The sequence below is a fragment of the Zingiber officinale genome, chromosome 7B, assembly GCF_018446385.1.
Source record: "Zingiber officinale cultivar Zhangliang chromosome 7B, Zo_v1.1, whole genome shotgun sequence".
NCBI classification, from domain to species: Eukaryota; Viridiplantae; Streptophyta; class Magnoliopsida; order Zingiberales; family Zingiberaceae; genus Zingiber; species Zingiber officinale.
The window spans coordinates 38,340,656-38,357,959 of record NC_055999.1 but is presented as its reverse complement, the minus strand read 5'-3'; the positions used below and the strand labels follow the sequence as shown (position 1 = coordinate 38,357,959).

The 17,304-nt window shown below is 37.5% G+C and overlaps 1 protein-coding gene across 1 annotated transcript; it reads right to left on the bottom strand.

Annotated features, from left to right (window-relative positions):
* Nucleotides 1–2,001: 2,001 nt before the first annotated feature.
* LOC122004303 (extensin-like) lies at nucleotides 2,002–3,101 on the bottom strand. Its single transcript, XM_042559212.1, has 2 exons — nucleotides 2,252–3,101; nucleotides 2,002–2,135 (listed from the first exon to the last, which is right to left on the bottom strand). Exons 1-2 carry the CDS (start codon nucleotides 3,099–3,101, stop codon nucleotides 2,002–2,004), a joined length of 984 nt encoding a protein of 327 aa, XP_042415146.1.
* Nucleotides 3,102–17,304: the final 14,203 nt, after the last annotated feature.

The window sequence follows — 17,304 nt, the reverse complement described above, 5'->3', positions numbered from 1 at the left end:
GTCAGGAAACAAGCCCATGCATATGTCATGATCGGGGATCAACTATACAAGAGGTCCTTCTCTAGGACCTTACTCAAATGCCTGGGTATGGAGGAGGCGGGTCAAGACTTACGAGAAATACATCTGGGATGTTGTGGCAATCATGTAGGCGGTCGGACATTATCTCGCAAGGTACTCCTAGCTGGGTATTTCTGGCCTACTTTACAAAGGGATGCTCACAAGATGGTAAATACTTGCCTATCCTGCCAAAAACATCAGAATTTGACACACCGACCAACAGCTCTGCTAAGAACGTCTATAGTCTCGTGTCCCTTTAATCAATGGGGCATGGATATTGTAGGACCATTTCCAATGGCCCCAGGTCAGAAACGCTTCTTACTAGTAGCGGTGGATTATTTCTCTAAGTGGGTGGAAGCAGAGGCCCTGGCCAGGATCACAGAAGATGTTGTCATCCGGTTTCTATGGAAGAATATTCTTTGCAGGTTCGATATTCCGCACAAATTGGTATCAGACAATGGGAGGTAATTTCAAGGGCAAAAAAATCCAAGCCTGGTGTAAGGGGTTTGGCATAACGCAAGCCTTCACTTCAGTGGCATACTCGCAAAGCAATGGCCAGAACGAGGTGGTTAATCAAGAAATGCTACAAGGTCTGAAGGTTAAGCTGGATTATGTGGGAGGTAACTGGGTGGAAGAGCTGTCGAGCATCCTATGGGTCTATCGTAAACACCTTGAGAAAGTACAGGTCTGACACCATTCCATATAGTTTATAAGAACGAAGCGATAATACCCATAGAGATTGGAGTGCCGTCAATCAGGAGGACGTTATACGATGAAGAAAATGCAGAGCGACGGCTGGCTGAGCTGAATCTCATTAGTGAAATCCGCGACAGGACAGCAGCCCGACTAGAGGCCTACCGACAAAGAATGAGGCAAAATTATAACAAAAGAGTAATTCCTTGATTCTTTGGGGAAGGAGATCTGGTCTGGAAGCAAGTTAAGCCCGTGGGGGACGTGGCCAAATTAGCACCACAGTGGGATGTGCCTTACAAAGTTATCAAGAAAATTGTCGTCCAGAGCTTATTATTTACAGGATAACCAGGGCAAAAAGTTAGATCAGCCTTGGAGTGCCAACTACCTGCGACCTTACCGAGTTTAAAGAATCATATAAAAAAGAAGAGGTCGGGTTGTTAAATGTTTGACAAACCGGGGTAACAGGTCAGGGCTAAAAGTAGACCAGATAGTGCGGTGAGAGGATATGTCAAAGCGGAAATTGTATATCCTAATATTTCTTTCGATAAACTAAGAAATTTTAGCAAAGTAAACCTTAAAGTGCAAGTGGATGTGTAGGAAGAAAAGTAATAAAGTATTTCACAGGAAATTGTTAAGTCATTATGCACAGGCAGTCAGTGATGATCATTTGAAAGGAGTAAAAATATCATCCAGAATCTCTTTAAGGATCCGGTCATGATCTAAAAACTCAGCAGGAGGAGCTGATTTTAAGTAGCTCTGTTCGTAGAGTTGTCGCAGAGCTCCAGCCGCACCATAAATAACCATTGAGGAGAAACGTTGTCCTGCTTGAATACAAAACTCTGGAGAGCGCAGGTACAAGTCGCGGCTCTGTTGGCAGTGGTTATTCTCTCCTTCCTTATAGACGGCCAGGGCTGTGGATACCCCCTCTGTAGTAGCGCGAGCTTGCGATAGTTCAGCCCGGACGACCAGAAGTTCTGCTCCCTGAGACGCTAGTTGGGCCGTCTGGGATTCTAATATTTTGCTCTGCTCCTGTGTTAGGGTTTCAACGGCACGTAGTTTCTAGGTTAGCTGGTCAATGGCTCGTTGATGCACCAAAGCTTGTTGATCCACGTGTTGCTGGTGCACGACATCAACCTGACTTTTTTCTTCTTGAATATCTTTGAGCTTGTGGTTGGCCTGCGCCAAGGATACTTCCAGATGGGTATTCCTTCTGGTCAGGTCTTTTATTTCGGCTCTCAGGGCATGGCTAGCCTACGCCGGGTCATTTAACTGCAGCTCCAATTCTGCTACCCTGTCCCGCAGCACCTTGCTCGGGTAATGAGCGACATGGAAGGATTGATCTATTATCAGGGACTCTGTGCAAGCCTGGAACATAAAGGAAATATCTGATAAGAGCGGGGAGGATAATAGTTGTGGGGATCATCGAAGCTTACCTTGATATACAGCTCTGAGAATCTATCCATTTGGGCAAGTGACGGCAAGAGTTCCATCTGCTACATACTTTCTTCCCATAAAGTGGCCAAACGACCTTTCATTGTGAAGGAGGTAGTGGTAACATCTTGTCGTGACCTTAACTCAGCCTCAGAAGGGGCAGTGGTACGATAATGATGATAAGTAGGTGGTGGGGGTTGTGAAGGTCCAGCAGCTGAGCCAGAAGGAGCTGAAGGGGGCACATGAGAAGGCTCTGGAGGTGAGGTAGTTGGTGAAGGGCGATTTGATGGGCCAGCTTCGGTGCTCGGGTGCTGTTGCGAGGTGGAAGGTTGAGCTAGCGGAGGCTCGGCCTGAACCTCGCGTGGAGCAGGAGCGTCTGCCTGGCTCGGGATAGGAGTAGTGGTTGCAACCGGAGGCGAAGGAGGAGGAACAGCAGAAGGGCCCGAGTCTTGGCTAGGATTGGGGGCCCTGCGGCGAAGTCTCTGAGCCAAAGGCTGGTCATCTGAGTCAGAATCTTCGGAAGGTAGCCGAACCCTGCGCTGGGAAGAGGAGGGGGCATCACGACCCGAGCGGTCATTTATAGAACGTGCCCGACGAGCTGCCTGAGAAGCTTCTCTGAAGGCAGGGCTGTCATAGGTGACGTTGGTCGATCTTCGACCATGGCCGCAACTAGGGCTATAAGTCGGTCGAGAAGGATTAGTTGATTGAAGAGGTATCGGGACGGATGGCCGGGCTATAGGCGAGGCCCGGGGATGAATAGTAGCAGTAGGCTGGGGATGAACAGTAGTGGTAGGTTGGGGATGAACAGGATCGGCAGGCCGAGATGTAGACGAAGTCTTGGGATGAGCAGAGGAGGTAGATTGGGCAGTAGACGAGGCTCTGCGGGGAAAATGGGGGCGGAGGTTCGGAGAGGTAGCCATACCGACCTGGGTTGAAGTCGAGTAGGGGAGCGATCTCCTCTCTAGAATAACTTGACCACGCTGCATTATCTACATATCACTTATAGGAAGAGACTGAACCTCTGAGGAACGGGTTAAAACATCAGCTGTACAAGACAGAGTAGGTGGTCAGTTATAGTAGGCAAAACAACACGCAGGAAGTCATGAAAGAACCAAAAAAGAAGCTTACTTAGGGAGTGAAGTGTTTCAGGAGTAAGATAGCTCAGATGAAAATATGACAACAATTCCTCAGATAATAAGCGCATTAAGTTCAATTGCCATCTTGCTAAGCGAGATGAAGTCCCTATATAAGAGGTATCTGTTGGGATTTTCGGGCCACAAAAATCGCTTTTTCGCGTTGCGAAAACCCCGAATCTCCCATGCCACCGGATCCGTGCGAAGTTTATAAACAAAAATTTTCGAGTACGAGTTTACTAAAGCCTAGATCTACACTAGAGAAGGAAGTTACCCTCGATGCGATGCCCTTCGCAATCCCGCTCGTCCAACGGTTCGCCGGATCTTGAGATCGTCAAGCGTACAATCCTCTAGAAGTATCCACACGAACAAACTAGGTGGAGAGGCCAAACAAAAAGGTGTGCTAGCACTTATGGAGTGTTCGGCCAAGAGAGGAGAGGGAGAAGAAAATTGAGAGCAAGAGGAAGAAGATGGAGTGAATGCCTTGAATAAAAAAATCAACTCTTTTACCCACAATAAGTGGCCGACCACAATGGAGTTGCAACCTCCATTCTCATTTAATGTGGCCATTAAAGAGAAGATTTGTAACCTCCATGAGGTGGCACACACTTGTGCCAACTATGATGATGTGGCACATCATCATTAGTCCTCCTAATGTCAACTCACAAATGAGGTGGCAAATAGTCAAGTCAAACTTGACTCTTTCTCTTCCTCTCAAGTCAAGTCAAACTTGACATTATAACTCCCATGGTTGATTAAATCCAACCATTTGATTCAAGCCAATTTAATATAATGAATCTAATTCATTTAATTAAATTGATTCAATGAGTTATAATCTAAATTAGACTCATTGAACACATGAATCAAATTGAGTTCAACTCAATTAGTTCAATTAGAATTACTTTTAATCCAATTTGATTCATCACATGAATCTAATCCTCTTGGTTCATCATATGAACCTAATCTCCATCTAATTGTCCTTTGTGTGTGACCCTATTGTAGGACCGTTAGATTCGATAGAGGGGGGTGAATATCGATTCGAAAAAACACCGAGTATAAGCGCAGCGGAAAAGTAAATGAACACAGTTGTTTTTTTACTTCGTTCGGAGCCTGTGACGACTCCTACTCGAAGGCCCGTGGTCCTTGACCACTTTCCTTGGGCAATCACTAGCAATTCGAATATAGTTACAAAATGAATACAGGAAATGCTAATGAAACAAAGTAATACCGACAAAGATATAAACCAAAAACCGAAGGAGCACTTTGTCGGAGCTTTGTCGGCGTCGCAGGAACGTAGAGCAACAGGACCAGCAGTAGAAGAGTTCTCAGATTGATGATTGATCTAAAGCTCCTGCCTGGGGCTTCTTTTATATGTTGCTCCGGGTGCCTGGATCCCTTCCGGGCGCCTGGAATGTGACGTAGCTGCACAAACCGTGATGCTCCACGTGGTGACGACTCGGCTGGATATAATTTGCCTTCCGGGCGCCCGGATCCCTTCCGGGCGCCCGGACCTCCGGGCGCCCGGACCACCTTGTTCCAGAAAACTCCCTTTTCCTGCAAAACAAAGTTAGTCTGAGGCAATATATAACTTGCAACATAGATTGTTAGCACATTCTATAATAGTATGAATTAGCACAAATAGTATGACTTAGATTCCGTCTTTCCGAGACCGGAATCTAGTCACGATCTAGACTTAGATATCCGAAATGGATATAAGCCGGATCGACGCCTAATGTTCCCTTGCCGGGAACGCGTCCTCGCAGTCACTCCCCTCCAGTGACTTACCTAACTTACCTGCCAGACGTCCGGTCAGCCCGTCGACCCGTCTGGACTTCTCGCCAGCTATCCGGTCAGCCCGTCGACCTAGCTGGACTTCTCGCCAAACGTCCGGTCAGCCCGTCGACCCACTTGGACTTCTCGCCAGCTATCCGGTCAGCCCGTCGACCTAGCTGGACTTCGTGCCAGACATCCGGTCAGCCCGTCGACCTGTCTGGACTTCTCCTGCACACTCGATCAAAGTGTCAGACAACAACAAAACTAACTTAACCTATTTGTCATTCATCAAAACCTGGGTTAAATCGTTAGTGCTAACCGCACCAACGATCTCCCCCTTTTTGATAGAATGACAACCTGGTTAAGTTAGTGAAAGAACGTAAAAACAGGTACATCGGTTTTAAAGTTAGTTTTAGTGTTTTTAAATTGGTTTATCTAACTTAACCGCCTAACCCTCCCCCTTTGGCATTCATCAAAAAACAACGGTAAACAATCATAGTGTAGAGTTACTGAAAATAATAACACCTAATCTTGAAGAATAACTGAGTTTGGTTCAAACTTCAAGGATAAAAGTACAATTTTTAAATAAAAAAAAAACAAGTTGACTTGGGGGAGAAAAGTTGAATTTTTGAAAAGTAAAAATTTACAGTTGATAAAGTTGACTTAATTTAAAGTTGACTTGGGTTAAATTGATTTTCAACTTCAATTTTTCAAAACACAGCAAAAATTAAACAAGGGAGATTAAATTTGCCAAAATAAATTTTTAAGGCTCATTTGATATAGCTAAATTTGGAAAGTTTAATTTTCAATAGTCAACTTTTTAAATCATGAGTGTATAAGGTCTAAATTTCAAGATCAAGTTTAAATTTTCAAAACAAGTTTCAACTTTGAAACGCTTTTCAAACATAAGTTTTCAAAACCAAAATTCCAAAACTAAGTTTGAAAAATCTAATTTCCATAATTTTCAATAACAACGTAATAATTTTTTTTTAAACTAATTTTTGTAAAATTTAACTTTCAAATCAAATTGTCAAAATTAAGTAAAATCAAATTTTAAGAACTAGATTCAGGACAATTTTCAAAGTAAAGTTAAATTAAATTTAAATCTTTACTTTTAGTTTTCAAAGGAGTTTGGTAAAAGTAAGATCATATTTTTAGAATGTTTTTGTAAAATTTGTTTTCCAAAATCAAATTTTCAAAGTTTAAAAGTACTAGTTTCAAAACCATGGTTTAAAATACTTGAAAAATTCAGTTTTCAAAGACTAAGTAAAAAGGATAAAAAGTTTGTGATTTAAAAAAATTTCACAATTTTAAACAAGTTGTTTTTAAACTTTGATTTTCAAAATTAAGTTTAAAATTCAATTTGGAAAACTAAAGTAGTTTTATTTCTCCCCCTGAATTTGATACTCCTTTAATTTATTACTCTCCTTTAATTTATTAAATTTTCTAGGGGATTTAAAAAGAAAAAATTGAACCTCCCCCTGAATTGGTTACTCCCCTTAATTTAATATCTCTCCCTTAAGTTAATAATAAGGTTTGGTTGTGTTAAATTTCAAAAGCCCTAACACATTTGTCTAATTTAGTAACACTTATATTATTATCTCTGTATCCTTGGTATAACTGTTTATTTAAATTTGATTAATCAATTATTAATTAATTTTAGATTGCGCTTAACTTTAGTTTAAGGTTAAATAAGATAAGATTTTATTAATTCAATAACAGTTAAGCATTATCAATAATTTATTGATTAGTTTTTACTTGATTTAATAATTTAATACTTAGAGAAATAATTAAAATTTCATATTACCTAATTGAGTTGGTCAATAAAAGTGTTAGTTATAATTATTATTATTATTATTTTTTATTTATTTATTTTTTTAAAGGGATTTCTAAAACAGCATTTAAAAGGAATTTAAAATGATTTTTATAATATATTTTATGTCAATTAACATACGTTTGATTCAGTTTTGATTTTAAATTTAAATTAATATTAGTGGTTAATTTAAGTTTAAGTTTAATTTTAAGTTTAAGTTAAGAATTTTTAATTTTAATTGTAATTTAAGTTTTAATTTTAAGTTAAGTTAAATTAACAAATAATTTTAAGGTTAAAATGATGTTTAAGATTAAAAATGAGTTTAAAGTCAAAATAATAATTTTTAAAGTGAAAATAATTTATTAATATTACTATTTTTTAAGTTAACAGAATTTTATTAGAGAAAAAAAATAAGAAGAATTTTTCAAAATGATACATAATTTTTTTTAAAATAGTTTTAAAATGATTTTTAAAATAGTTTTTTTTTAATGATTTTTAAAAGTTTTGAAAAATTTTTAAGTTAAAATAATTTTAAAGATATTTTTTAAGTTAATTAAAATAATTTTTATGTTAAAATAATTTTAAGTTAAAATAATTTTTAAGTTAAAATGATTTTAAAAATATTTTTTAAGTTAAAATAAAATGATTTTTAAAAGAGTTTTAAAAAAATTTAAAGAATTTTAAAATAGTTTTTAAAGAATTTTTAAAATAGTTTTTTAAAGAATTTTTAAAATAGTTTTTTAAGGAATTTTTAAAATAGTTTTTAAAGAATTTTTAAAATAGTTTTTAAAGAATTTTTAAATAGTTTTTTACAGAATTTTTTAAAATATTTTTTTTTAAAGAATTTTTAAAATAGTTTTTAAAGAATTTTTTAAAAAAAAAATTTAAAAGAATTTTTTAAAAAAGTTTTTAAATAATTTTAAAATTTTTTTTAAAGAATTCTTAAAATATTTTTTAAAAAGAGTTTTAATGAATTTTTAAAATACTTTTTAAATAATTTTTAAAAGAGTTTTTAAATAATTTTTAAAATAGTTTTTTAAAGAATATTTTTTTTTAAAGAATTTTTAAAATAGTTTTTAAAGAATTTTTTAAGAAAGTTTTTAAAAGAATATTTAAAAAAGTTTTTAATGAATTTTTAAAAAAGTTTTTAAAGAATTTTTAAAATATTTTTTTAAATAATTTTTTTTAAAAAAAAGAGTTTTAATGAATTTTTAAAATACTTTTTAAAGAATTTTTAAAAGTGTTTTTAAAGAATTTTGAAAATAGTTTTTAAAGAATTTTTAAAAGAGTTTTTAAAGAATTTTTAAAAGAGTTTTTAAAGAAAATAGTTTTTTTTTTAGAGAATTTTTAAAATAGTTTTTAAAGAATTTTTTAAGAAAGTTTTTAAAAGAATATTTAAAAAAGTTTTTAAAGAATTTTTAAAATAAGTTTTAAAAGTTTTTAAAAGAATTTTTAAAAGATTTTTTTTTTTTAAATTTTTTTTTTAAATAATTAAGTTAAAATAATTTTTAGGTTAAAATAAATTTTTAAGTTAAAATAATAAATTTTTAAGTTAAAAAAAAATTAAGTTTTAAAATAAATTTTTAAGTTAAAAAAATTAAGTTTAATTTTTAAAATAGATTTTTAGAAAAATTTAATTTTAATTTAATTTAATTTAATTTAATTTAATTTAATTTTAATTAATTTTAATTTACTTTGAAATTCAAAATTTAATTTGAAATTCGAAATTTAATTTTAATTAATTTTAATTTAATTTGAATTTGAAATTCAAAATTTAATTTTAATTAATTTTAATTTAATTTGAAATTCAAAATTTAATTTTAATTAATTTAAATTTCGTTTGAAAATTAATTAATTTAATCCTTATTCATCTCACCCGATCTAGATTATCAATCAGGGAATCTTATAATTTTGTGAGATGAATTAGATTTAATTACAGAGTTTGGTTTAACTTGTGTTAGATTCAGGTTTAGCTTTGGTCTCAACAAATAGGCATTCTTCGGATAAATTTCTAAGCTTGGTGAGTCACTTGGACGTCATTAGAAGTAACCAACCTTTCGAGGTTTTCCGAATAGTCCTATCCACGGAGCTTAGTATTATACCTTGGTCTAACTAGTTAGGATCCATTTAAAGGTAGCTTCGGTCGGTTCCACTTGGCCAAATGCACCAGAATGAAGCCATATCTTTCTAGACATGCGATGCCCAAGCTTCCCCAACGTACTATCATCAAAAAACTTCACCAGTACCATGATTCAAGTTAAACTTGAACCCTCTTTAACTAGTCCTAATTACCCTGCCAGGTAGGTTGGTTGGGGTTAACCTTTTCGGGTAGGTTGGTTAGGGTTACCCTGTCGGGTAGGTTAGTTTTGGAGGTGTCGGCTATTCTGGAGCCTCCCCCTGAATTATTGACCATTAATTTAGTTTTTAGTTCTGGGTTTATTATAGTTAAGTTTTGGTTAAAATTTAATGTTTAATTTATAATTTAGATTCAAGTTTTTAATTTTGAATTAATTAAATTAGTCAAATTATCTTTCTTTAAGATAATGTATTTAATATTTAAATTTTCTTTCAATTTCACTTTTATTAAGTTAATTGCTTTAATAGCTTATTTTTAAAGTTTAAGTTTTTATTCATTTTTAAACTTGAATTAATTAAATTGTTTGAATTATATTTCCTTAAAGGTTTATCTTTTAACCTTTTATTAATTGTTAATTTTGAATTTTTCAGATTATCTTTATTTAATATGTTATTTTTAACATTTAACTTTAATTTTGTTAAATTTAGTTTTGATTTTATCAAAGTGTTTGATTTTATTCTTATATTTTCTTTATTTTTTAAGTTGATATAATTAGTGGAATTTATTAGATTATTCTTCTCATTAAAATTTAATTTTTTATTAATTAAATTATCTTGGGTTTGGATAGAATTTTCTAGATTAATATTGTCTAGATTATTAAATAATTTATTAATTTTATCTAGATCAATATTGACCTTGTCATCTCTATCATTTGAGTTTTCAGATTTGTTTAGGTTCAAGTTTGAATTTTTTAAATTAATTGGATTTGTTTTATCAGATAATATTCTAGGGGTATTTTTGTAATTATTGTCAACTACATTATTTTCACATATATTTTCTGAAATAATCAGATCAATGCTCATATTTTTTAAACTACTATTAGCAGGGGTATTTTGGTAAATATCACTAACCTTGAGCGCAACGCCTAATTCAATAGGCTTTTCAATTGGATCTAACCCGAGTTCGGATTCGATTTTTACTTGATCCTCGAGCTCCATCGGCTCCTCGTGAAGTTTGATCAATTGGGTCCAAAGCTCATGTGCATCTTTGTACTTTTTTACTCTGCATAAAACATTGTTAGGTAAAATATTACAAATGATTTTACTTACATTTGTGTTTAGTTCTGAGTTCTGAGAAGGTTTTCTCAATATCAACCAATAATCAAAGTTTACGCTTCCTAAGAAGCATTCCATTAATCGCTTCCAATAGTTGAAATCTTGATCGTATGGTGGTGGTTCGTGGGGGTTCCGTCCTTCTTGAAGAGTCATTTTTCTTGCACACAGAGAAACAGAAAAAAAATCCCAAGACTTGGTCTTGGATTAGTAGTGCTAAAAAAAATAATATTTCACTATTTTCGGAAAAAATTAATAAAATATTAATAAAATAATAATAAAATATTTGAAAAAATATTATTTCAAAATTTTGAAAATGTAATATTTTTTAAATACTAAACAATGGTGAAAAGATGACGATGTATTTTTCAAAAATCGTTTTGGAGGGAAAAAAACGAAAGGCGGTACCTACTCAGAGCGGTTGCACCAAATCAGAGCGGTACCTGCTCTGATACCACTTGTAGGACCGTTAGATTCGATAGAGGGGGGGTGAATATCGATTCGAAAAAACACCGAGTATAAGCGCAGCGGAAAAGTAAATGAACACAGTTATTTTTTTACTTCGTTCGGAGCCTGTGACGACTCCTACTCGAAGGCCTGTGGTCCTTGACCACTGCCCGTGGTCCTTGACCACTTTCGTTGGGCAATCACTAGCAATTCGAATATAGTTACAAGATGAATACAGGAAATGCTAATGAAACAAAGTAATACCGACAAAGATATAAACCAAAAACCGAAGGAGCACTTTGTCGGAGCTTTGTCGGCGTCGCAGGAACGTAGAGCAGCAGGACCAGCAGTAGAAGAGTTCTCAGATTGATGATTGATCTGAAGCTCCTGCCTGGGGCTTCTTTTATATGTTGCTCCGGGCGCCTGGATTCCTTCCGGGCGCCTGGAATGTGACGTAGCTGCACAAACCGTGATGCTCCACGTGGCGACGACTCGGCTGGATATAATTTGCCTTTCGAGCGCCCGGATCCCCTCCGGGCGCCCGGACCACCTTGTTCCAGAAAACTCCCTTTTCCTGCAAAACAAAGTTAGTCCGAGGCAATATATAACCTGCAACATAGATTGTTAGCACATTCTATAATAGTATGAATTAGCACAAATAATATGACTTAGATTCCGTCTTTCCGAGACCGGAATCTAGTCACGATCTCGACTTAGATATTCGAAATGGATCTAAGCCGGATCGACGCCTAATGTTCCCTTGCCGGGAACGCGTCCTCGCAGTCACTCCCCTCCAGTGACTTACCTAACTTACCTGCCAGACGTCCGGTCAGCCCGTCGACCCGTCTGGACTTTTCGCCAGCTATCCGGTCAGCCCGTCGACCTAGCTGGACTTCTCGCCAAACGTCTGGTCAGCCCGTCGACCCGCTTGGACTTCTCGCCAGCTATCTGGTCAGCCCGTCGACCTAGCTGGACTTCGTGCCAGACATCCGGTCAGCCCGTCGACTTGTCTGGACTTCTCCTGCACACTCGATCAAAGTGTCAGACAACAACAAAACTAACTTAACCTATTTGTCATTTATCAAAACCTGGGTTAAATCGTTAGTGCTAACCGCACCAACACCTATAGGTTCTTATAACGTTGGCAATGCTCCTAAACCCATTTAGAAGCATAAGTAATGAGCGGTATCTAGCAACACATCATTACTACCCAAGTTATAAGAATGTTGAGATCCAACATCACCTTGTGACTACTAATTGTGACTCCTCACAATATATGACAAGTGTCCTTCTATCCTAGACATCTAGATTGATCAATATGAGACATAGACCGTGCCAACCTCTAATCAATCTAAATCTTAATCTCCAAGTAGACTCACTCAATCAAATGAGCTCAATATCTCATATTGACTCATTTGGGCATGGTCATGCACTTCGTGGTCTCACTCTATCAAGAATATTGATGTCGCTCCCGTTATATAGGAGGGATAGATCCCATCTACATCACTCACATCCCTCTGCATAATTCGTTACATACCCAGTAATCGTCTTTATAGTCCATCCAGTTACGGGTGACGTTTGACGAAGCCAAAGTACGTAACTCCTTATGTAGGGATCCATGGTGACTTCAGGTCCAAGGACTAGTAGTCATACTAATAGCCACATGAGAAAGTATATGACACTCATATAACAATCCATGATACTTTCTCATGGCGGGTCATTCAGTATATGTTCTCCAATGCATACCCATGTGTCAACTTGATATCTCTATATCCATTACTTGTGAGATCAAGTCATCGAGTTGACCTACATGCTAGTCTCGTCGCATTAACATTGTCCCTGAATGTTAATACTCGACTAGGAATGATTAATAGTAGTGTTCCCTATATCATTTCACTATCGGTTCAACTAACCGATTGATATAGGCAAGAATCCTCTACTCAAGGACGTTATTATACTTAGTTATTTGACACCAATACAAGTAAATATAATAACCAAAACAAATGCCTTTATTAATATACAAGAATATGATACAATGAGTCCATACAACAATCATCAAATGATTGACTCTAGGGCTCTAACTAACAATCTTCCACTAGCACTAGTGTTAATCAGTGTAGGCTCTAAGCCCCAATGACCTAGTGTGACCATCATGTTTTCTCTGTGCCAAAGCCTTGGTCAAGGGATCTGCGATGTTAGCCTCTGTAGGTACTCTGCAAATCTTCACATCTCCTCTGTCGATAATCTCTCGAATGAGATGGAAGCACCGTAGTATGTGTTTGGTCCGCTGGTGTGAGCGAGGTTCCTTCGCCTGTGCTATAGCTCCATTATTGTCACAATAGAGCTCAATAGGGTCAGCAATGCTAGGAACCACCCCAAGTTCAGTGATGAACTTGCGGATCCAAACTGCCTCCTTTGCTGCTTCTGATGCAGCAATATATTCGGCCTCTGTCGTAGAATCAGCTACTGTGTCCTGTTTCGAACTCTTCCAGCTCACAACACCGCCATTTATGCAAAACACGAACCCTGACTGCGATCGATAATCGTCCTGGTCGGTCTAGAAGCTGGCATCACTGTAACCCTTAACAGCTAGCTCGTCATCGCCTCCATATATCAAGAAATATTCTTTAGTCCTTCTTAAGTACTTAAGAATATTCTTGACCGCTATCCAGTGACTTTCACCTGGATCTGAATGGTATCTGCTCGTCATGCTCAAAGCATACGAGACATCAGGACGAGTACATAGCATGGCGTACATGATAGATCCTATGGTTGAGGCATAAGGGATCTGATCCATGCGATCTCTCTCCTCTCTAGAAGAGGGACCTTGAGTCTTCGAAAGACTCACACCATGTGACATCGGTAGAAATCCCTTCTTGGAGTTCTGCATGGAAAACCGTAGAAGTACCTTATCAATATATGTACTCTGACTTAGGCTAAGCAATCTCTTAGATCTATCTCTATAGATCTGTATCCCTAGAATGCGGGATGCTTCACCTAAGTCCTTCATTGAGAAACAACTCCCTAGCCAGGTTTTGACAGACTGAAGTAAAGGGATGTCCTTCCCAATGAGTAGTATGTCATCTACATACAATATGAGGAAGACAACTATGTCCCCTACAACCTTCTTGTAGACACAAGGTTCATCTTCATTCTTAATGAAACCAAACTGTTTGATCGCATCATCGAATCGAGGATTCCAGCTCCAAGAAGTTTGCTTTAGTCCATAAATGGACCTATGCAGCTTGCATACTCTGCTAGTATGTTGTGGATCTACAAAACCCTCAGGTTGTGTCATGTATACATCCTCGAGTAGGTTTCCATTCAGAAACGTAGTTTTGACATCCATCTGCCATATCTTATAGTCATGGTATGCTTCAATAGCAAGCATGATCTGAATAGACTTAAACATCGCTACTGGAGAAAAGATTTCATCATAGTCAATGCCATGAATCTGCTTGAAACCTTTAGCTACCAAGTGACCCTTATAGATAAGTCTATCCATGTCAGTCTTTCTCTTAAAGACCCACTTACACCCAATGGGTTTTACGCCTTCAGGTGGATCAACCAAAGTCCATACTTGGTTAGTGTACATGGATTCCATCTCGGATCTCATGGCTTCTAGCCATTTCTCGGAATCTGGTCTCATCACAGCTTCCTAATAGGAGGTGGGCTCATCCTCTATGAGCACAACGTCATCATGGTCAGACAAGAGAAATGAGTATCTCTCAGGCTGACGACATACCCTATCAGACCTGCTAAGAGATATGTCTACTTGAACTGGTTGTTGTTCCTCAACTCTTTGTGGAACAACATCATCAACAACACTTTGTGGTTCCAGTTCAACTTCCATCGAGGCTTCAGTGCTATGATCCGCATCTTGAACTTCTTAAAGATCGAACGTACTCCCACTAGTCTTTCTAGAAACAAAGTTCCTTTCTAGAAAGACCCCAGTCTTTGCCACAACTACCTTGTGCTGATTGGGAATGTAGAAGTAATATCCCTTAGTTTCCTTGCGATATCTAATAAAGTAGCACTTGTCGAATTTGGGTCCTAATTTGTCTGAGACTTGACGTCGAACGTAAGCCTCATAACCCCAAATCCTCATAAAAGACATCTGGGCATCTCTCCTAGTCCATATCCTATATGGTGTCTTTATCACGACCTTGGATGGAACTCGGTTGAGTATAAAAGCTGCCGTGTCTAGAGCATAGCCCCAAAGAAATGTAGGAAGATCTGTGTGACTCATCATAGACCGTACCATATCTAATAGAGTACGGTTTCTCCTTTCAGATACACCATTCCACTGTGGTGTTCCAGGAGGAGTGAGTTGGGATAGAATCCCACACTCAGCTAGATAGTCACGAAACTCATGGCTAAGGTATTCTCCACCTCGATCTGATCGAAGTATCTTAATACTCTTGCCAAGTTGGTTCTGTACTTCATTCTTGAATTCTTTGAACTTTTCAAAGGATTTAGACTTATGTGTCATCAAGTACACATAACCATATCTATTGAAGTCATCAGTAAATGTGATGAAGTACCTATAACCGCCTCTAGCAGCGACATTGAAAGGGCCACATACATCACTATAACAAATCAGTCGCTCTTTCGCTGTGTCCACTAAAGGGAGTCTTGGTCATCTTGCCTAGTAGGCATGACTCGCATGTCTCATAAGATTCAAAATCAAATGAGTCTAGCAAACCATCCTTATGGAGCTGGGATAAGCGCTTGTCATTTATATGACCTAAGCGACAGTGCCAGAGATAGGTTTGGTTCAAGTCATTTGACTTGAACCTCTTGGTATTTATGTTATAGATAGGGCTTTCAAGGTCTAGAATGTAGAGTCCGTTCATCAGAGGTGCACTACAATAGAACATATCTTTTAAATAAACAGAACAACATTTGTTCTTTATTATAAAAGAGAAACCTATCTTGTCTAAACAAGAAACTGAAATTATGTTCTTAGTTAAAGCAGGCACATAACAACATTCATCTAATTCTAATACAAGCCCAGAGGGCAGAGATAGATGATAAGTTCCTACAACAACAGCAGCAACCCGTGCTCCATTGCCTACTCGTAGGTCCACCTCACCCTTTGTCAATGCCCTACTATTTCTCAGTGCCTGCACATTAGTACAAATGTGAGAAGCACATCCGGTATCTAATACCTATGATGAAGAAATAGATAGATTGACTTCTATAACATATATACCTGAAGTGGAAGTCTCACTTCGCTTCTTCCTCTTCCAGTGCCCGGTCTGACCGCAGTGGAAGCAGGTAGCATCCTTGGTGACCCCTCCTTTAGGCTTCAGTGCCTTGCCTTTGCCCTTGGCTTGGGACTTTCCCTTGTCTTTGGGCTTGCCCTTGCCCTTATGTTTCTGAACCATCAGAACAGAGTTGGGCTTAACCTTCTTAAGGTTGAGCTCAGCCATACTAACTCGGGCAGTGACTTGTCAATTTCGTTCATGTTATAGTTAAGAACGAATTGACTATAGCTATTCGGCAAGGATTGCAAGATCAGGTCAGTGGCCAGCTCTTGGCCAAGCGGGAATCCCAACCTCTGTAGGTTTTCTATGTACCCAATCATCTTGAGCACATATGGACCTACGGGAGCCCCGTCTGACATCTTGCACTGAAATAGTGCCTTAGAGATCTCGAATCTCTCGTGCCTCGCTTGTCCTTGATACAGTTGATGAATATGTTCAACCATATCGTAAGCGCCCATCAACTCGTGTTGCTTTTGAAGCTCAGAGTTCATGGTCGCGAGCATTAGACAGGACACATCTAATGCATCAACTTGATGCTTCTTGTAAGCATCTCGGTCAGCTCGCGTGGCAGTGGCAGGAGGAGCCTCCGGAATGGGCTACTCCAGAACATAAAATTTACGTTCTTGGGTGAGAACTATTCTCAGGTTCCTGTACCAGTCTAGGAAATTTGCTCCATTGAGCTTGTCCTTCTCAAGGACAAAACGTAGGGAGAAAGAGTTCGTATTCGACGTCATGGTTATCTACAACAGAAAAATACAGAAAATAAATAAACATCATATTCTAGTAATTATTTAATTAGGCCTATAATTAAATGATGCTCCCACTGAATTCTATAATTCATGTGGGACAAGATCCATATCATACTAACCCTTGAGTTAGCTTTGGCTAATACGCCCAAGATTTAGTATGATCGGTAGGTAACGATTTACCAATTACATCTCTATGCAACTCTTGTTTATAGGATCATTATCCGTAGTTATATTAAAACTTGAGTTAGCTTTGGCTAATACACCCAAGAATTAATATAAATCTAATTTATGTCCTATCTTTCCAACCGTTGGAAGAATGCCTACAGTTAAACTCGATTTAACTAGTTGTACTCAATCAAATTGAGTCTCTACTCACCCATGCGTTGATAGGCGGGACCAAGATTGCCCCTCCGTACCCTACCAAGATAATATGTGTTGCTATGCTTTGGCAGATTCAACAACACATGTTATCGAGGTAGTGATAGGTATCACAGCATGGTAGACATTTTAGAGTTGATGCGATTGAGATC